Source organism: Leptopilina heterotoma, unplaced genomic scaffold (assembly GCF_015476425.1).
Source record: "Leptopilina heterotoma isolate Lh14 unplaced genomic scaffold, ASM1547642v1 Lhet_76, whole genome shotgun sequence".
Lineage (NCBI taxonomy): Eukaryota > Metazoa > Arthropoda > Insecta > Hymenoptera > Figitidae > Leptopilina > Leptopilina heterotoma.
Genome location: NW_025111175.1, coordinates 1,214,086 through 1,235,855, shown reverse-complemented (window position 1 = coordinate 1,235,855; position 21,770 = coordinate 1,214,086). Strand labels below are relative to the sequence as shown.

Here is a 21,770-nt window from a genome sequence, read left to right as displayed (position 1 = left end):
ACCGATTGTGAATTTCATATTAATATAGTTTCCAACTCCCCCCCTCCCCACCTCTCTCAACAAGTCGCTTTATAATTCGTAAATAGGTCGATTTTCTCGAATAATTTACAAATTGACTGCTTATCGATAGTTTCTTACATTTACCAATTAGGATTGATTATTATTATTTACTGTAAAGAAAATTATTATTTACTGTAAAAAAAATTATTATTTACTGTAAAGAAAATTATTATTTACTATAAAGAAAATTATTATTTACTATAAAGAAAATTATTATTTACCATAAAGAAAATTATTATTTACTATAAATAACAATTATTATTTATTATAAAAAAAAATATTATTTACTATAAATAACAATCATTTTTTATAAATAGAAGGAAGGAAGGAAGAAGGAAGAACAGAAAAAAAATAAAAAGTAAAAAATGAAAAAGAAGGCAATAAAAAAAGGAATAAAAGAAAACTGGGAAAAAATAATTAAGAAAATAAAAAAGAAGAAAAAAGAAACAGAAGAAGAAAGAACAATATGAAAAAAAGGAAGGAAAGAAAATAAAAAATAGAAAAAGAGGAATAAGAAAAAAAGAAAGAAAAATAGAAAATGGAAAAAGAGGAATAAGAAAAAAGGAAAGAAGAAAAATTAAATAGAAAATGGAAAAAGAAGAAAAAGGAAAAAGCAAGAAACGAAGGAAAAAAAGAAAAGAAAGAAAATACAAAAAGAAAAAAAGAATGAGGAAGTAAAATTAAAAAAGAACGAAGATATAAATAAATAAATATAATAATAATATGTAATAAATAAATTAAATCCAGAATATTAAAAAAAGGAGCAAATGATTCGAATAGAAATATGTAAAAATAAAATAACACAAGATATTACACAAACGGATGAAGTTTCAATTTTGAGTCTCTCTCGACGAATATATATCGAGAGCGTAAAAAAGAGATAATATCGTGGTTTCTTGATATTCCAGTAGTTTTTTTTCCTTTCCTTTCCTTTCCTTTTTTTCTCTTTTTTTTTTTGTTGCAACGAGAGCGCGATGAAATGGAGAATAAATTGGAATAAATTTGGTTTTTGTTTGAATTTTCTTTTGATGGCTGTGTCTGTTCTTTATCAATGCTATTCATCGGCGTCGATGTAATTTTCTCTTTGGGAATATAGATGGTGCGTTAATTAAAATGCCCATTCCACTTTCGAATGGGCGCGCGCCTGCCTCCGCGAGTTTCTAACCGCAAATCGCTCGAAAGCAATTCGGACAATTGACGACCTGATAGCCCGTAGTTGTGCACAGAATCCCTATCTCTCTACCGTGCGATTACGAATGAGCATGGCGCGAACGAGATAATTCTCTCGTACGATTCCAGGAGAGAGGACGTTCATTCATTCGCTCCTCTGAGTTTGTGTGTGTGTGTGTGTGTGCTCTCCAAAATGTTTTTCTGTTTAGCCTTTTTACGTTTATACTCCTATCCTAATAAATTGCATTTTCTTAAATAATTAGAATAATTAATTTTTGTCTTTAATTTTCTTCTTGTTAATTATTTTTCGTATTTATTTCTTTCTTCATTTTTCTTCATTTTTTTCTTTTTTCTTTCCAATAATTTTTCTTCTTTCTTCATTCATCTTGATAATTTTTTTACTTTTATCTTTTTTTAATTTTTATTTTCATAATTTTTTTCTTTTTTTTCTATCTTTCTTTTTTGCATTTTTCTTTTTTTTCGTTTACTATTTTTCTTATTCGTACTTTCTAATTCCTTAATAATTTCTTTGAAACAAAGAAAGTCGGACATAAAGTTGGTTTAAATATAATTGTAGATTCAGTAGTAATAGTCTGTTAATAGTGAAACATAGAAAATTTCTTTAAATATATATTTGTAGAAATTCAGTAGTAAAAGTCAGTTAATAGTCAGACATAGAAAATTCGATTAAATACATTTGTAGATTAAGTAGTTAAAGTCCGTTAATGGTCAGACATAAAAAATTCGATTAAATAATTTATAGATTAAGTAGTAAAAGTCCGTTAGTGGTCAGACATAGAAATGTCGAATAAAAATATTTGTAGATTCAGTAGAAATTATTTTATTAAAGAGAAATAGAATTTCTGTAAAGTTGCTGTCGATTCAGTAGAGAAGACTTTATTGTAGTCAGACTGTATATTCGTAAAAAGTAGTAGATGTAAAAGTTTGGTCAGACCCACCCGTTTCCTTTAAAGTTTCACAGTAGTAGAGGCAAATTTTAGCCAGACAGAAGCTATTACAAATGTTGACAGTAGTAAATACGAGTTTTAGTCAGACAGAAGTAAGTAACAAGTGTAACAAGTTCCACTCGTTCAGAGTAGTAGCAAAAGTGCTTTTTAAGCAGAAAATATCTGTAAATTTTGTAAATGTAGTATAACCAAGTTTTAACCAGGCTATGAAGTTGTATAAATTCTCAAAAGTTTGTTACCAGTAGTACAAGTCAGTCAAAATCAGACGTATTATAATTTACTATGCTTTATAGTTTGAAACAAATAATAATTTCAGTGAATGAAACTCATAGTCAGAGAAACTGCCTGTAACTTTTACAGAAGTTCACACCGAGCTTCCACTTTCTACAGTAGTAAAAGTCGCCGTTAGCCAGACAATTTCTGTAAATTTAACTTTTTTACTCTAAATAAATATTGTGCTAACTATATTCAAAGTTAAATGTTCAAGTTAATTGTAAAACTATTCGAACATATCAATAACTTAACTTCTTTTTTAATCATTATTATTAAATTTCAATTCAATTATTATTTTCTAAAATTTTTAAATAAAATTCTAATAATTTATGATAAAGTTATTCTATTGTGGATTTTCAAATTCATTTGTTTACAATTCAGTTTTACGAAATTTTGATTATTCGGAAATACTTCAATTAAATATACATTAGAAAATAAAAACTTGAAATAATTTTAAAAAATTGCGATTATTATTTGAAATAATTTTTTTGAAAAAAATTAGTTCCATAGCATTTTTAATTAAAAGTATGAAAAATTCAAATTTTTAAAAATTTTTACTTGAAACCTTTACAAAATTCAATTATTTCTAAAAATTGCAATTGTGAGTAACTTCGACAAAGTTAAATCTAAAACTTTATTAAATTAAATAATTTTTAAATAAATTTTTATTAGAAACTTCTACGAGAATTCAATTATTTAAATACAAATGAAAATAATTTATTGAATAAATGAATGAATGTTTCTTAATATTTAATTCTTATGTAGAATTTTATTAACAAATTTTTAAATAATTGAATTTTTCGACGAATCGGAATTTTAATAAATTTTTTATTAATAATTACATTTTTTTAGGAATTGGATTAAAATTGTATTAAAAATAATTAAAAATCTGCAATCAGTTTTATTATTTATGAAAATAATTGAATTATTGCGAAGAATTTTATAAAAAAAAAGTTTACAATTAATATTTTTCGAAAAAATGTATGAAAAATTCTATTTTTAATAATTAAATTCCTGTGAAATTTTCATTATTTTAAAAGATAATTGAATATTTGTTTAGAACTTTGTCAAAATTGTTTTTAAATAATTGAATTCTTTTCAGAAATTTTATTAAAATAGTTGAATATTAAAAATCATTTAATTAAGAAAAATGTTTGAAAATAATTGAAATTTTGTTATGAATTTTATTACTTTTAAGAATAATTGAATTCTTGTGACAAATACTATTATTTATGAAAACAATTGAATTTTGCAATGAATTTTATTAAAATTCCTGAAAATAATTGAATTTTGTCAAAGAATTTTGCTATTTAATTATATTTAAAGATAATTGAAATATTGACGACAATTTTTTTTTGGATTCTTAAAAAATAATTGAATTTCTGCGAAGAATTTTATTAATTTTAGAAATAATTAAATGCTTGTGATGAATATTGTTATTTATGAGAATAATTGAATTTTACAATGATTATTATAAAAATTTCTATGAATATAATTGAATTTCGGCGATTTATAAGTAATAACATTACGACAGTACTTTAATAAAATTAAGTTATTTAAAATAAATTATTGTCAGAAATAGAAAAAATTTAAATTTAATTTAAATTCCGGCAGAATTTTTTATTTACAAGACTGAATTTTGTTTTAAGTAGTAGAAGTCAAGAATAGTCAGACATTCCGAATGTGTATAAATTCTTATTGTAAAAATTATTGAACAAAATGTATTTTTCAGGTGTTATTATTGTAAAATATTATATTTCAAACCTTTTAAAAAAATTTTTGAAAATTGAAACCAATTTTTTTTGAAATTGTAAAATTCTTTTTAAAATTTGAAAATATTTCGATATTGATTGATAGTATGTTGATTCTCGATGCGGTCGAGACTCACGATTGTAGAGAAACAATTATATTTGGTAATTGCAATAGATAATGGAGATGATTCAATAGATCGTATAACTGGAATATCATTATCTAATTCCATCAAGCTTATTCAAGCCCCAGGTGTTGGAGAAGTCGCGTTTGAATCCAGTGCAAACATAGTAAAATACGTCAACAAACATTTCGTAATTTATGTCAACAAGAGATTCATATTTCACTAAGCCACTGGGTAAATATAATTTTCAGAAATTTGTCATTTTGCGCCAAAGGTATGATACTATTTTAGTCTAAAGACAATATTAAGAGGACAATCTGCAACGGTATTCTGAAACGGTTATTTATTTATTTTTTTATTTTTTGCTAAATTGTTTAAACAATTTTTTTTATATTTATTTAAAAAAAAATTTTTTTAATCGAGAACGCTCTAAAGATGCAATTTTAACAACTAAATACAATTTCAGTTTTTATTCCAATTGCTATACAAAAATACTAAAATAAATAGAAATTTTTCCATATTTAAAAAGCTTTGAAATATTTTTATACCCTTGTTTATAAGAGGGTAGGGTTTGTAATTAATAAAAAAGAAAAAAAATGAAAAGAGGAGGAAATAAATAAAATAAAATAAATTCGATAAAACATCAAGGGACCTTACTGTTCTTTGTACCGAAAGTTATGGATGGTTCATCAAACTTTCGAAGGAATTTTACTCTTGAAACTTTTCCCTCCTCAAAGTGCAAAGAGTGAGAGAGAGAGTATATTGAGAGGATGAGTTTAATTTAATTTCAAATGTTTCCGCCGCTTCCCCATCAATTCACTTTAAAATAGTCTTTGTATGCTTATTTTATGAAAAGTTCTCGTTACAAGTTCTCTCTGCTATATTTTATATATATAGAGAAGCAAAAGAGAAAATGAGGCGTGCAAAATGATCGAGAGAGAGAGTGAGAGAGACAGAGAGAGAGAGAGAAAGAGAGAAAACTCACCTCTGGCAGTTTACTGATGAAGTCGTGCGCGTTTGCTTCCTTCGCGGCTTTAATCATCTCCTCCTCGGTAACACTGTCATTTCCGTAACGGATGTTCTCGCGTATCGTCGTGTCAAAAAGAACTGGTTCCTGACCGACAACACCAATATGCGAACGAAGCCATTTTACATTCATTTTTCCGATATCGACACCGTCAATAAATACCTGCAAGAATAGAGAAAAAAATTATTTCTTTAGAAAATTTACATAAATCAGTAGTAAAAGTCATTTATTGTCAGACACAAATAAAATATAATAATATAAATAGTAAAGTGATTCTGTGGTAAAAAAATTACTTTCTTTGGCTCCTCATTTTTTTCCATTTTGTACATTATTTTCAAATCAAAAGTAAAAGTCCATTAAGAGTCAGTCAAATCAGTAGTAAACGTCATTTATAGTCAGACAAAAAAAATATAATAATATAAATAGTAAAGTGATTCTGAAGTTTAAAAAAATTACTTTCTTTGGCTTCTCATTTTTTTCCATTTTATTAATTTTTTTCAAATCAATAGTAACAATTAATTAAGAGTCAGTGAAATCAGTAGTAAAAGTCATTTATAGTCAGACAAAAGAAAATATAATAATATAAATAGTTAAGTAATTCTGTAGTAAAAAAATTACTTTCTTTGACTCCTCATTCTTTTCTATTTTGTTAATTTCTTTCAAATCAATAGTAAAAATCCATTAAAGTCAGTGAAATCAGTAGTAAAATCAGGGTTTCTACAAATTTCTCCTTATAAAATTCCATGATTTCCAGGTGATAAATGATAAAATTTCGATGACAGATTAAAACAAAATTTTTGTCAGTTAAGTCAGGTAAATGTCATGAAAAAAATTTTTTGTCAGGTAAATTAAGAAAATTGAGACTTTTTCGACTTTTCTTCTAAAATTGCAACAAAATACCACAATTTTTAGTAAAAAACTGCAACTTATTTTGATTTTTATAATGCAAAAAATAAACAAATCTTTCAAAAATTGTTTTTGAATAGTTAAAATTTTGTAAAATTTAATTGAAAATTATTAATTTAATTCAAGTATTTTGTTACAATTTTTGAAAATCAACTTTTTAAGAAATGTAATTGCAAATTTTGAAAATAATTGAATTATCAAAAATTTTAATGAAAAATCTTTAAAGGTAAATTTAAAAATCTAAATTAGCTTCTAATTTTTTAAAATTCAATATTTTTAATATTCTCAATGACATATTTCCAAAAATAATAACATTTTAAAATTATTTTTATCATTTTGGAGAAAACAATTATATTCAAAAATTTTAATTACCTATAATTCATCAAAAAATTAATTAGTTTTTTTAAATTATACAAAAATTCTTTTAAGAAATACAATTATTTTCGAAAAATTATAAAATATTTTTAAAAACTAATTATTAGAATTGTTTTGTAATAATATTCTTTAGGATTCAAAATTTACCTTTTGGACTTATTAAAATTTTTGAGAAATCATGGTCCTGTTTATAATTAATATTCTTCAAAAATTTGATAATTTTTATTTCCTATCAAAAATTCATTTATTTTTAAAAGATTTTACCAAATTTTAATTGTTTGTAAATTTTTCAAAATTGAAAAACGATTATCGTTCAAAAATTATTTTTAAATATTTAAAAAAAAATAATTGTAAGAATTTCTTTATTATAATTTTTTTAAAAATATTATACCTTAATAAGAAAAAACTATGAAGAGTCACAATTATTATAAAAAATTTATTTTATGTATTTAAATAATTGAATTCTAGAAGAACTTTTGGCAAATTGATTCAGAGATGAAGTTTAGTTGAAAATTATAGAAAATAATTAAATTCAGGAAGAGTTATAATTGTAATTTTTAAAAATTATTAAAATTCATAAATTTTATTTTATTTACATAATTTCCAGGTTTTCCCTGATTTGTAGAAACTCTGTAAAAGTATGATTTAAAAGCAGTCAAAAAGAAATATAATAGTTTAAGTAGTAGATTTTTTAGTTCAAAAAATTGCTTTCCGTTCTTTTTTTCCCTAATTTTTTTTATAAATATCTTTTCCTAATTTACCAATTTTTTAAAATTAGTAGTAATAGTCATTTATGGTCAGACAGAAGGAAATATAACATTATAAATCTAGTAAAGTGAGTTCTTTACAGAAATAAACTTCTTTCTATTAATTATTTTTCCACTGCTTTCGAAGATCTTTTTCGAAATTTGAAAAATATCCAAATCAGTAGTAAAAGTCGGTCAATAGTCAGACATGGAAAATTCGTTTAAATAAATTTTGTAAAATAAGAAAATAATATAAAAATAATGGTTAAAATAAATAATAAATATAAAATATAAAATCAGTAGTAACAGTCCGTTTATAGTCAGACAAAAGAAAAAAATAATATGATAAATAGTAAAGTGACTCTGTATCGAAAAGTTACTGTCTAGTGATCCTTATTTTTCTAATTTGTTAATTTCTTCCAAATTAATAGTAAAAATCCATTTAGGCATTTAGAGTCAGACAAATAAGTAGTAATAGTCATATACGAACAGACGAAAGGGAAATACAATATAGTTAATATTGTAGTGAGATTTTTAAGTTCAAAGAATTACTTTCCTTTGCTTCCTTTCCCTATTTTTTTTATAAATATTTTTTCCGAATTCACCCAGTTTTTTAAATTTGTAGTAAAAGTCAAATTTACTAATTCAAAAGCAAAACGTTACATTTAAATTAGTAAATATTTTTGCTAACAAAATTTTCTTGAAAGCATCAAATTGATTCTAAATTGGATAAAATTGATATCATAAATTTAGATTAATTTTTAATTTAATTAACATTTTTAGTATTCGCTGCAAAATATTTTAAAGTTCAGAGAATTAAAATTTAGAGAGTTTCTAGATTCAGTAGTAATAGTCTGTTAATAGTCAAACATAGAAAATTTGTTTAAATATATATTTTTAGGAATTCAGTAGTAAAAGTCAGTTAATAGTCAGACAAAGAGAATTCGTTTAAATACATTTGTAGATTAAGTAGTAAAAGTCCGTTAATGGTCAGACATAAAAAATTCGAATAAATAATTTGTAGATTAAGTAGTAAAAGTCCGTTAGTGGTCAGACAAAGAAATGTCGAATAAAAATATTTGTAGATTCAGTAGAAATTATTTTATTGAAGAGAAATAGAATTTCTGTAAAGTTGCTGTCGATTCAGTAGAGAAGACTTTATTGTTGTCAGACTGTATATTCGTAAAAAGTAGTAGATGTAAAAGTTTGGTCAGACCCACCCGTTTCCCTTAAAGTTTCACAGTAGTAGAGGCAAATTTTAGCCAGACAGAAGCTATTACAAATATTGACAGTAGTAAAGACGAGTTTCAGTCAGACAGAAGTAAGTAACAAGTGTAACAAGTTCCTAGTAGGCTCCTCACATCCATAAATTCACTTAAAAAAATTTTTTCTTATTTACTTTCTTATAGGAACTTAATTAAAAGTATAATTACGTAATTAAAATATATAATTGTTTAATAACTATAGGTTATTATAAATTTTTAATTAATCAGACACTAATAATCGAAATAATTCAATAAATAATAATTCAACGAAAAGAAAAAAAAATAATTTGAATATAACTTAAAAAATAAAATTATTTTCGAAAAATGTGTTAAAATTTGGAAAAGTGAGTTAAGTGGGTGAAGAAAGGGAGGGGGAGGGGTGATAATTCAATTCCTAAAGATCGTGAAGAATTTTGGAGATTACATTGAAATCTGTTTTCGATTCATCGTGACTGAGTTTTTATCGTTTCAATTCCATTGATATGTTTTATGAGAGTGAATGAGAATAGAAAAAGGAAAAAAGGAGAAAAGAAAAAAGAAAAACGCATGTGAAACGCTAGAGAATAAGAGAGGAGGGGGGTATGAGGGTTGCATAGATATTCATGGTTGTAGATATCTGAGCATTCTAAGCGTTACGAGCGGAAAGTTAATATCGAAGAGCAACGTCATGAATAACCAAGCGACACTTTTATCTTGAGAGAAATTATGGTGGACATTCAACGAATAGCAGTCGCTTAAACCCACGTGCGCATAGAGAGAGAGAGAGAGAGAGAGAGAGAACTCTTTATTCAACGGCCTTTTTATGATCCATAAGGAATAATTATTTTACGAGTTTCAATCCTCCCCCCCCCCTCCCCTCGTCCCTTAGAGCCCTTCTCGGCACCCCCTTTATTTCTATAGACCCACTTTTGATACTGTATGCGATAAGTTACAATTATCATTTTCTTATTTTTCTCTTATATTAAATGGAAGATAAATTTTCTTCTTTTTTTCGAAAATTTTCCAATTCGTTTATTTTATTTCACCAAGAAAAGATTTTTTTTTTTGTTTTTAAATTTTATTATTTCAAGTTTACGACACACAAATTTTTCAGAATATTAAATTAAAACCTGCAACTTTTTAATGCAGAGAAACTATGTTGCAAAAAATTGTTTTCATTCGATTTATTCAATTTTTTAAAACCAAAAAGTAAAAACAAATTTTTTAGAAAAAAAAGTAAAAATAATTTTTTTAAATAATTAAACTATAGATCTAATTAAAAATAGAAAAATTACTTTTATGAGAATTACTTTAATTTTGAAGCCCCTTTAAAAAACAATTTTTTAAAATTTAATTTTGTGCAATTTTGGAGAAAAAAGATTTTTTTTTAATCTGATTTATCTAATTAAATATTCTTCTTTCAATGAGGGTAAAAAAATTGTTTTTTTTTTTTGTTGAATTTTTCCTATTAGTTTCGGTTGGCAAGAAAGAAACTTCCTCTCTTGGAAGAGGCCTTTGTACTTTTTAATAACAGTGAGAGGGGTTTTAAATAAAAATGAAAGAAGGAAAATATTGAAGAGTATAAGCACTAGGGAATTTTAAATAAATCAGTAGAACTGAAAGTGTAATAATTGAGGGAATACAGTAGTGGAAAAAGGGAATGAAAATAAAAACATGAATAATATAAGAGAACTGTCTGATTGAAATAAGCTTTTTCTACTGAATTCTATGAGTAAAACAGAGAGAGTTTTGCATGTCTGACTAACGCTGACTTTTACTACTGTTAACTTAATGTTAAAATTTTTAAATAAGTATTCAAAAATTTATTAAATAAAAATTTAACGAAATTTGAAAAATTTAATTTAGAAATTCTAAAAACTGAGGTTTTTGAAAAATCGTAATTAAAATTTTTTGAAATTAGTTGAATTCACAAAAATAATTTTAAAAAATTGAAAAAATAGGAAATTTCCAGCATTAAAATAGATTTGATATTTCAAAGAAATTTATTTTCTCGGTTTAAATATTTTAATTTAACTGTTAATTAAATATTTTTTAAATATTTTAATGTAATATATTAATTTATTTTAATGTAATTGTTTAAAGTAATATTTTAATTTACTTGTTTCGTTTATTTTCGAATGAGAAAGTAAGTATACCTGATGGGAAGGAGAAAAAAATTGGAATGTCTTGAAAAAAAAAGTTAAGTTATTCCTGAAAAGTTTGAAACTAACCTGTCCCTGAAGAGGATCGTAAAGTCTCTGAATGAGTTGAAGGCACGTAGATTTTCCACATCCTGAACCACCAACGAGAGCGACGGTTTCACCGTGTTTGATCTTGAGATTCAAACCCTGAAGTACTTTGACATCTTTTCTAGCAGGATATCGAAAGTGTACGTCCTTGAATTCAATCTCTCCATTTACCATTCTCAATTTTTGACCCTCTTTACTTAGACTGTCAATTGTCGGTACACGATCCAGTACCTAAAAAAAACAACATTCATATTAATTAATGATAAATATTTTTATTGCAATTTTATTAGTTATTTTAAAGAATAAGGTGAATATTGTGTATACTAAGAATTAAAAAATTATTTATATACTTAAAAAAAATTATTTGAAGGTAATTTCTATACTTATTTTATTAGTAAAATTTACAAATCAAAAAGCAAAAAGTCAGTCACTGATTAAAATTAGTAAACATTTTTAATAAATTAAAATTTAGAGAGAAATAATAAAAGAAACAAAAACGAAATTTGATCAAAATTTTTTTGAATAAAAATAATTGAATTCTTTCAAGAAATTTTATTGAAATTTTTAGAAATAATTGAATTGAAAAAGAAATTTTATTGAAATTATATTAAAATAATTGAATTCCTCCGAATAAGTTTAATTATTTATGAAAGTTATTTAATTCTTGCGAAGAATTTTATCACAATTGTTGAAAAGAATTGGATTTTTTCTAGAAATCTTATAAAAACTGTTCTGAAAATAAGTAAATTTTTTTGTGCTTTGAATTTTTTTAAATAATAGTAGTTACAATAATTTTAATTGAAAACTAGGAAAGTAATTGAATTTTATTGTTCTTTCAAGTTTTTAATACAATTGTAATTAAAAATGTTTATTATTTGAATTTTACATTTTTGGAAAATAATTTTTTTCCACAATTTTATTTAAATTTTTGAACCGAATTTAATTCTTTCAAAAAATTTGTTATTTACAAAAATAATTGAAAACTTCTGAAAACATTTTATCAAAATTTTTGAAAATTATTGAATTTTTTCGAGAAATATTATTACAATTTTTTAAAATAATTGATTTCCCGCAAAAAGAATTTTATTGTTTATAAATAATAATTGAATTCTAACAAAGAATTTAATAATTTTTTTGAAAAAATTGTCTTGAAGAATATCTTTAAAATTTAGAATATGTTTTTTTAATAATCTTAATTGAAAATATTGAAAGTAATTGATTTTAAAAAGAATTTCTTTCAAGCTTTTAACAAAATTATTTTTTGTTAATAATTGTAATTAAAAAATTTTATTATTGCATTTTATAACCAATTTTTTGAAAATAATGGAATATTTTTGAAAAATTTTATTACTATTTTTTCAAAATTAATTGAATTTTTAAGAAAAATATTATTATTTATTGAAAATAATTGAATTCTTGTGAAGAATTCAATTATTTTGAAAATATAATTGAAAACTTATAAAACATTTTATCACAATTTTTGAGAATAATTGAATTTATTTAAAAAATTTCATTAAAATTTAAAAAAATAAATGTATTTCTTCAACTTTTTCAAATTATCATGTTTATTAATAATTGTCATCAAAAATTCCGTCTTTTTTAATTTTTTAACCATTTTTTGAAAATAATTGAATTCTTCCCGGAATTTTAACAAAATTTTGAAAATAATTTAAAACTTTGCTCGTTTCTTTACAAAGAATATTATTATTTATTGAAAGTAATTGATTTTAAAAAGAATTTCTTTCAAGCTTTCAAAATAATCATTTTTGTTAATAATTGTAATTAAAAAATTTTTATTATCGAATGTTATAAACCATTTTTTGAAAATAATTGAATTCTTTTGAGAAATTTTCTTACAATTTTTAAAAATAATTGAATTTTTAAGAACAATATTATTATTTATTGAAAGTAATTGAATTCTTGCGAAGAATTTTAATACTTATGAAAATATAATTGAAAATTTATAAAACATTTTATCAAAATTTTTAAGAAAAATTGAATTTTTTTGAAAATTTATAAAAAAATTTTAAAAAATAATTGTATCTTTTCTATTTTTTTAAATTATCATGTTTATTAATAATTATCATTAAAGACTCCGTTTTAAAAATTTTTTACCCATTTTTTGAAAATAATTGAATTCTTCCCGGAATTTTAATAAAATTTTGAAAAGAATTTTTAAACTTTGCCCGTTTCTTCACGAAAAATATTATTATTATTTATTGAAAATAATTAAATTCTTGCGAAGAATTTTAATACTTATGAAAATATAATTGAAAACTTATAAAACATCTTATCATTTTTTAAAATAATTGAGTTTTTTTGAAAAATTTTTAAAAATAATTGTATTGCTTCAAGTTTTTTAAATTATCATGTTTATTAATAATTGTCATCAAAAATTTCTTTTTTTTTATTTTTAAACCATTTTTTAAAAATAATTGAATTCTTCCCGGAATTTTAATAAAATTTTATAAAATAATTTAAAACTTTGCCCGTTTTTTTTACGAAGAATATTATTATTTATTGAAAATAATTGAATTCTTGACAAGAATGTTATTGTTTATGAAAATAATTAAAAACCTATAAAACATTTTATCAAAATTTTTGAGAATAATTGAATTTTTTTGAAAAATATTATTAAAATTTTTAAAAGTACTTGTATCTCTTCAAGTTTTTTAAATTATAATGTTTATTAATAATTGTCATTGAAAATTTATTTTTTAAAATTTTTTAACCCTTTTTTGTAAATAATTGAATTTTTCCCGGAATTTTAATAAAATTTTAGAAAATAATTGAATTGCTTCGAGGTATTTATTCAAGTTGTATTAAAAATAATTGTATTCCTGAGAAAGATTTTACTTTAAAAAATAATTGAATTCTTGGAAAGATTAATTTTTTAATTCTTGATAATTGAATTTTTTTTCAGAGAAATAAAAATAAATTAAAGAGAATTTTAAAGAAATAAAAATATGTGAAATAAAAAAAAACACAAACCTGAAAAATGGCAGCAGCTGAACCGCGGGCAACAGCAAATGCCTCAAGATGGGGTGAAGTGAGACCCATATTTTGCGCACCGGCGAGAACACCGAAGAATACAATGACAAGAACTGCCGGCGTGTATGCCTTGACTTCCTTCGGGCGGTCTTCGAGAATTAATTGAACGCCATACCAAAAGGCGAGGGCGTAACTCAAATAAATGATGAACCACATAACGCCGCCTCCAACGCCCGACCATAATCCCCGTTTAATGCCAGTTTTCTCGGCTGGCATCAATTTCGTCGAGTACCTGTCGACCTCCTTCTGCTCGCCATTGAATGCAATCACTGTTCGCACTGCGCCCAGCACTTCCTCGGCGACAGTTCCCGCTTGACCGTAGGCCGCCAATTCCAAGGCGGACAGGGAACTCTGCACCTTCGCCACTATTGCCGTCGCAATCACAATCACCGGTGCACAACTCAATACGACGAGGGTCAATTTCCAACCGTAAATAAATGAAATTATAATCGATGAAATAAATGAGACCATTAGGTATGTGAAGATACCAAGTTTTTCGCCTATGCCGTCCTTCATTTTGTCCAAGTCTCTGCAAACAAAATTCAGAAAACAGATGAGAATCATTTTTTTTTCAGGGTTACCACGCTTTTCCTCTTTTCAAATTCCCTGACTTTTCCAGATTTTCCAGAATATTTCCAAGTTTTTAATACGAAAATTATTCGAAAATATCAATAACTTCATTTTTAAATAAATATTTAATCATTATTATTTTTCTATAGAAATTAAAATTTTCAAAAATTTAAAATTCAATAACTTATAATAATATTAAAACTTGTTACTTTGTTACTGTAACTTCTTCAAAAATTATTTTCATCATTACGATTATTCATAATTTTCAACTAAAATTCTTCTTTAAGTCAATTTTTTAAAATAATTTTTCAAAAAGTTCTTTGATAATTTTTAAATTTTTTTTACAATTTAATTTTATGAAATTTTGATTATTTAGACTGTCTTCAATTTAATGTATTAGAAACTAAAAACTTTAAATAATTAAGAAAAAATCCATTAAACTTTTTGAAAAAAATTAATTCTACAGAATTCTTAATTAAAAGTATGAAAAGTTCAAATTTTCAGAGATTTTAATTTGAAACCTTTTGAAAATTCAATTATTTATAAAAATCCACGCTATGCTTTCAAAATTAAATTATAATCTAAAATTTTAACTGAAATTCATTTTTAAATTAATATTTATTAGAAAATTCTACGAGAATTCAATTAATTAACTACAAAAAAATATTTTATTAAATAATTAAATGTTTCTTAAAATTGAATTTTCATATAAAGAATTTTCTCAACAAAATTTTCAAATAATTTAAATCTTTTGACAAATTTTAATAAAATTTTTAAGAATTAATTCATTTGTTGAGAAATTTGATGAAAATTGTATTGAAAATAATTGAAATTCTGCTAAGAATTTTATTATAATTTTTGAAAATAATTAAATTTCGGAGATGAATTTTATTTTTTTTTATAAATAATTGAAATTTTGACGAGAATTTTTGCAAATTTTTGGAACATAATTGAATTTCTTCGAAGAATTTTTCTTTTTATGAAGATAATTGAATTCTTGCGAAGAATTTTATTAAAATTTTTTTAATTAATTGAAATCCTCAGAAGAATTTTATTATTTGAGATAATAATTGAAATCTTCCAAAGAATTTTATTTTTTATGAAGATAATTGAATTTTTAAAAAGAATTTTATTACAATTTTTGAAAATAATTGAAATTTTCAAAAGAATTTTAATTTTTATGAAGACAATTGAATTTTTAGGTGGAATATTATTAAAATTTTTCAAAATAATTGAAATCCTCATAAGAATTTTATTATTTGAGAAAATAATTGAAATTTTCAAAAGAATTTTTCTTTTTATGAAGATAATTGAATTTCGGAGAAGAATTTTATTAAAATTTTTGAAAATAATTGAAATACTTTGAAAAATGTTATTTATGAAAATAATTGAAATCTTTAAAAGAATTTTTTTGGGAAAAAAAACATTACATATTCCCGTTTCTTAATATTTTTGTAGAAAATTTTCAGTTTTCATAAGGGAATAATTTACATTATTTCAATTTTTTAATTACAATTGTTTTAATAAAATTCAAAGTTTTTTTTGAAAATAAACGAAACAAATGTTTATAGATTCTATTTGTCAATTACAAATTTTCATTTAAAATGAAAATTTTTGAATTTTTAGAAAATAAAGGAAAAAATTTTACTCAAAAAAAATGTTCCGTTACATTTTTACGAATTTCTTTAATTGTAAAATTATTTAAAAACATCAATAATTTCTTTTTTAAATGAATATTTAATTATTATTATTTTTCCACAGGAATTAAGACATTCAAAATTTCAAATTCAAACCTTTTTGAAATTAAACAACTTATAAAAAAATTTTACTATAAAACATGAAGATATTGATTGCTCCGAGTCGAAGACTCGGAGTGATCGATTTCTTCATGTTTTATAATAATTTATAATAATTCAAAATTTATGAAAATAATTGAATTATTGCAAAGAAATTTATAAAAAAATTGTAAATAATTGAATTCCTGTGGAATTTTTAATATTTTTGACAATAATTAAATGTTTGTGTACGATTTTATTAATTTTTTTTTTTAATAATTGAATTTTTCTCGGATAATTTTATTAAAATAGTAGATCTTGAAAATAATTGAAATTAGGACAAGAATTTTATTTCTATTTATGAAAATAATTGAACTTTGGGGAAAAATTTTGTTATTTACAAAGATAATTGGGATTTTGAGGAGAATTTTTTTTTTAATTTTAAATATAATTGAATTTTATGAGAAGAATTTTATTAGTTTTGAAAATAATTGAATGTCTGCAAAAAATTATTTGCAATTTCTCCAAAATTGAATTATTTTAGTGTTTTCAACAACAATTTGAATTTAAAATTTTTAAATTCTATTATTTTTAAAATTGATAAAAAAATTTTTTTTTTCTAAAAAGATTATATGAATTATTAAATTTTTGCAAAATTATAAATGCAATTAAATAAATTTAATTGAAATTCAGAAACTGAAGAGAAGAATTTAAATAAACTATCAAAGTTTGAAGTTAAATTCTGAAATGAAGTTTCTAATTTGAAAATTTAAACAAACGGGGAATTAAATTGTCAAGGGGATTTCTCAACCCCCTTTAAAATAGAATAATAGAATATCTGAGATGGGAAATTGGTTGGCAGATCGTTTAAAAGATGCGTAACTTGGCTAAAGAGAAACACAGAAGACAAGCTTTTAGGGACCTCTTAACATCACCTGTTGCATCATTCGACTTACTAACTTTCCTCTTTTGCAACTCTGTTCCGTTTACTTTGTTAATTTCTCAACTATATAGAATTATATCTTACATCTATGCGAATTACACGCATTTTATCAACTATCTGAGAAATTCAAAGGCACATCTCCAATTTGACAAGTGACAATTAACAATAATTTAATAATTAAGAATTCAACAATTGAAAATTTAACAATTGAGAAGTTAACAATGGAGAATTTAGCAATTAAGAATTTAACAATGGAAAATTTAGCAATTAAGAATATTACGTTAAAATATTACTTTTGTTGAAAATTGTTTTTCCTAAAAAGCACAATATTCAGGCACTATTGCGTTAATTATCAATTTGAATTTTGAATTGTCAAAAAACGTAAATTAATCAATCCCTGATTTGCAGACAGAGTTAAATAAAAAAATCAGAAATTAATATTTAGAAAAAAAAATTGTTTAGTAAACATTTAATAAAATTTTCGATTATCTGAAACTAAGTCCAACTGGAAATTATCTAATATTTCGAATAATTGAACTTTTGTCGAACTTTAATTAATTTGAAAATTAATTTGAACTTTTTGTTTAAAAATTATTTAAAAAAGTAATTTTTATTTTAAAAAATAAAAAAGAGTACTCACTCAGTAATTCTACTGGCGAAATTTGTCGATGTATTAGTGTCATACCACGCCATGTCCTGTCTTAAAACCGCTTGAAGAAACATTTTTCTCAATCTTGCGATTTGTCTCGATGCAGCAATATTGAGTAAATCAACAGTGAAAATTGCAAAAACAAATTGAAAGCATGATAATGCTGCGCACGATACTCCAAAAGCCACTGAATCGTCATATAAGGCATCCATGCGTTCTTCGTATGTTGCATTTGCGTATCTAAAATTTACAACAAAAAAAAAAAGAAAAGGAAAAATGCACATTATAATTTTAATATTTATTCTTATTTGTAAACACGTAAATTTTATAATTATAAAAAACTTTTACATAAAATATTAAAATATACGAAAATAAATAATTTTTCTTTTTAAATAATTTCCATTTTTAAAATTAATTTATTGAAAATCATTATTTTTTACCAAAGAGTCGAGACTATTAAATAAGTAAAGTATTTTCCAAGAGCACAAAAATAATGAAGCTAAACCCCATAAAAGAGAGGAAAAAATGTTGAATTTTAAGAAATTCGGATTTTTGAATTTTTGATAATTTTAGAAAATTTTAAATTTTTTACCAACGGATAAAGACTATTAAATAAGTAAAGTATTTTCCAAGAGCACAAAAATATTAAAGATAAATGCCATAGAAAAAAAGAAAAAATGTTGAATTTTAAGAAATTCGGATTTTTGAATGTTTGATAATTTTCGAAAATTTTTTATTTTTTACCAAAGAGTCGAGCCTATTAAATAAGAAAAGTATTTTCTAAGAGCACAAAAATAATGAAGCTAAATCCCATAAAAGAGGAGAAAAAATGTTGAATTTTAAGAAATTCGGTTTTTTGAATTTTTGATAACTTTCGATAATTTTTTATTTTTTACCAAAGAGTCGAGACTATTAAATAAGTAAAGTATTTTCCAAGAGCACAAAAATATTAAAGATAAATGCCATAGAAAAAAAGAAAAAATGTTGAATTTTAAGAAATTCGGATTTTTGAATGTTTGATAATTTTCGAAAATTTTTTATTTTTTACCAAAGAGTCGAGCCTATTAAATAAGAAAAGTATTTTCTAAGAGCACAAAAATAATGAAGCTAAATCCCATAAAAGAGGAGAAAAAATGTTGAATTTTAAGAAATTCGGTTTTTTGAATTTTTGATAACTTTCGATAATTTTTTATTTTTTACCAAAGAGTCGAGACTATTAAATAAGTAAAGTATTTTCCAAGAGCACAAAAATATTAAAGATAAATGCCATAGAAAAAAAGAAAAAATGTTGAATTTTAAGAAATTCGGTTTTTTGAATTTTTTCGAATTTTTGATAATTTTAGATTTTTTACCAAAGAGTCGAGACAATTTAATAAGTAAAGTATTTTCCAAAAGCACAAAAATAATGAAGCTAAATCCCATAAAAGAGAAGAAAAAATGTTGAATTTTAAGAAATTTGGATTTTTGAATTTTTGATAATTTTCGATAATTTTAGATTTTTTACCAAAGAGTCGAGACTATTAAATAAGTAAAGTATTTTCCAAAAGCACAAAAATAATGAAGCTTAATCCCATAAAAGAGAAGAAAAAATGTTGAATTTTAAGAAAAACGGATTTTTGAATTTTTGATAATTTTGGATTTTTTACCAAAGAGTCGAGACTATTAAATAAGTAAAGTATTTTCCAAAAGCACAAAAATAATGAAGCTAAACCCTATAAAAGAGAGGAAAAAATGTTGAATTTTAAGAAATTCGGTTTTTTGAATTTTTGATAATTTTAGAAAATTTTAAATTTTTTACCAAAGGTTAAAGACTTTTAAATAAGTAAAGTATTTTTGATGATCCCAAAAATATTGAAGCTAAATGCCATAAAAAAGAAGAAAAAATGTTGAATTTTAAGAAATTCGGTTTTTTGAATTTTTGATAATTTTTTATCTTTAACCAAAGAGTGGTAGAAACTAAAACCCGTCGAAGACGGGTACGACAGCTAGTTTATCAATATAATTGAATTTTGGAAAAGAATTTCATTAAAATTTCTTATAATAATTAATTTTATGTGGAGAATTTTGTTGATTATCAAGATAATTGAATTCTTTGCAGAATTAATTAAAATTTTTTTGAAAATAATTGATTTCCTGCTACGAATTAAAAGTTATTTATGAAAGTAATTGAATATTTTCGTAGAATTGTATCAAAAAATTTTTTTTATAATTAAATTTTTTTCTAAATTTTATCTAAATAGTAAATATTGAAAATAATTGAAATTTTGGAAAGAATTTTATTTAAATTTTTGAAAATAATTTGAATTTTCGGGGAAAAATTTTGCTATTTATATAAATTGATAATTCTTGACGAGATTTTCGTTAGAATTTTTTTTAAAATCATTGAATTTCTCCGAATAATTTCTTACTTTTGAATATAATTGAATTGACAAAAGTGATGGAAAATATTTTGTCTAAATGTTTAAATTCCTAAAAATTAGATAAAATTCGGTAATTTAAATATTGAAAATAAAAATGAACTTACAAAATTTTTCCTCCTCCAAACCATTCCATAATAATAGTCTCGGTACTTGTTTCATTTTCATTGTTACGATCAACTAATAATGTCGTGAACTCTCCATACTGAATGGTAGAAATGGGAATGCAAAGTCCAGTGAGGGTTCCCATAAAGAGACCCCCCCACACAAGCATCAGCTCCCCAAATGTTGCAAATCGAAACTAAAAACAAATTTCAATATGTTTCATATTTTTTCCCTGCATTTTATTAATAGTAAAAATTTAATTTCTTCAATTCGATTAAATATACATTTTCATAAATAAATTATCAATTTTAGAATTTTTTAGAATTTAGAATTTTTAAATAAATTAGTTTTATAGTCAAAAAGTTCTTATATTGTCAATTTCTATTATTTTCTAAATTAGGTATATAATTATAATAGTAAAATTTATAATGAAAAAAATAAAATTGTTAATTTAATTTTTCTATTCCAAAACAATTTTATTATTTTTCGTCAAAAAAATGAAATAAAATTAATACTTACTAGTCTGTAATAAGGTACGGGCGGTAGTGTAGGTGCTGCAGGAACGACCTTCTCCTCTTTGGTTTGAGGGGGCACGAATTCACTGTGGACAGAAGAAATTGATGCTTCATTAACATCGTGCTCGACTTACAAAGTCATGCCCTCCCCATTATTATCGATAAAGAAAAAAAAAAGGAAAGAGAACACTTCCGACATAACGATTCATGATTTTCCAATATTTAAATAATACATTGAAGAAATCTTCTTCGAAATTTTTCTATCAGTTCTAATTGTCTACCACCCCCCTCCCCCTTCTTTTTTCTCATTCCCCCTGTAAATTAAGTCGTCTTAAATCTCGTCAAATTCTACATATTTATTCTGAATTTAAATTTATACAAAAAATCAATATTTTCATCATCAGGATTAATCAAATTCCACTATATTTCAATAATTGACAAATATTTATTTAAATCAAAAAACTGTTTTTGAAAGAAGGGGAATTTTGAATCGTAAAAAATTAATTATTTTAATTAAAGAAGTGAGAAAAAAAATGATTTTGAACGTCTAATGAAAAAAGTACTCGAAATGATTTTCAATTTTGAAAATATGTGTAAATTAGCCAATTTAAAAGCAGAAATGCATTATCAAGTCTAATCACGGGGTCCAATCACGAGTCAACGTCCTGGAAAATATCTGCAATTCAATCTCATGAAAGACGCAGAATCTTCCGGAAGTGAAGAAAATTGAAGTAAAGCGTTTCTGTCGGAAGTGCTCTCTCAAGAACTCTATGCAACTGTTCCAATTGAATGGAACCATGTATCTCTTTGCTTGTGAAGAGAAATAAGAGATTTGAATCTCTCTCTTATTCGCA

General features: G+C 23.4%; 1 protein-coding gene across 5 annotated transcripts in view; it reads right to left on the bottom strand.

Annotated features, from left to right (window-relative positions):
• Positions 1-21,770, bottom strand: part of LOC122510812 (multidrug resistance protein homolog 49-like) — a 122,001-nt gene that overhangs the window by 21,556 nt on the left and 78,675 nt on the right. For all 5 annotated transcript variants that reach the window (XM_043625718.1, XM_043625720.1, XM_043625717.1 and 2 more), the window contains 6 exons: positions 20,921-21,002; positions 20,404-20,597; positions 17,871-18,119; positions 13,883-14,471; positions 10,874-11,122; positions 5,330-5,533 (listed from right to left, as the gene is read on the bottom strand). In XM_043625718.1, the coding sequence (XP_043481653.1) occupies positions 5,330-5,533; positions 10,874-11,122; positions 13,883-14,471; positions 17,871-18,119; positions 20,404-20,597; positions 20,921-21,002 (1,567 nt within the window). The remainder of the gene's footprint in view (positions 1-5,329; positions 5,534-10,873; positions 11,123-13,882; positions 14,472-17,870; positions 18,120-20,403; positions 20,598-20,920; positions 21,003-21,770) is intronic.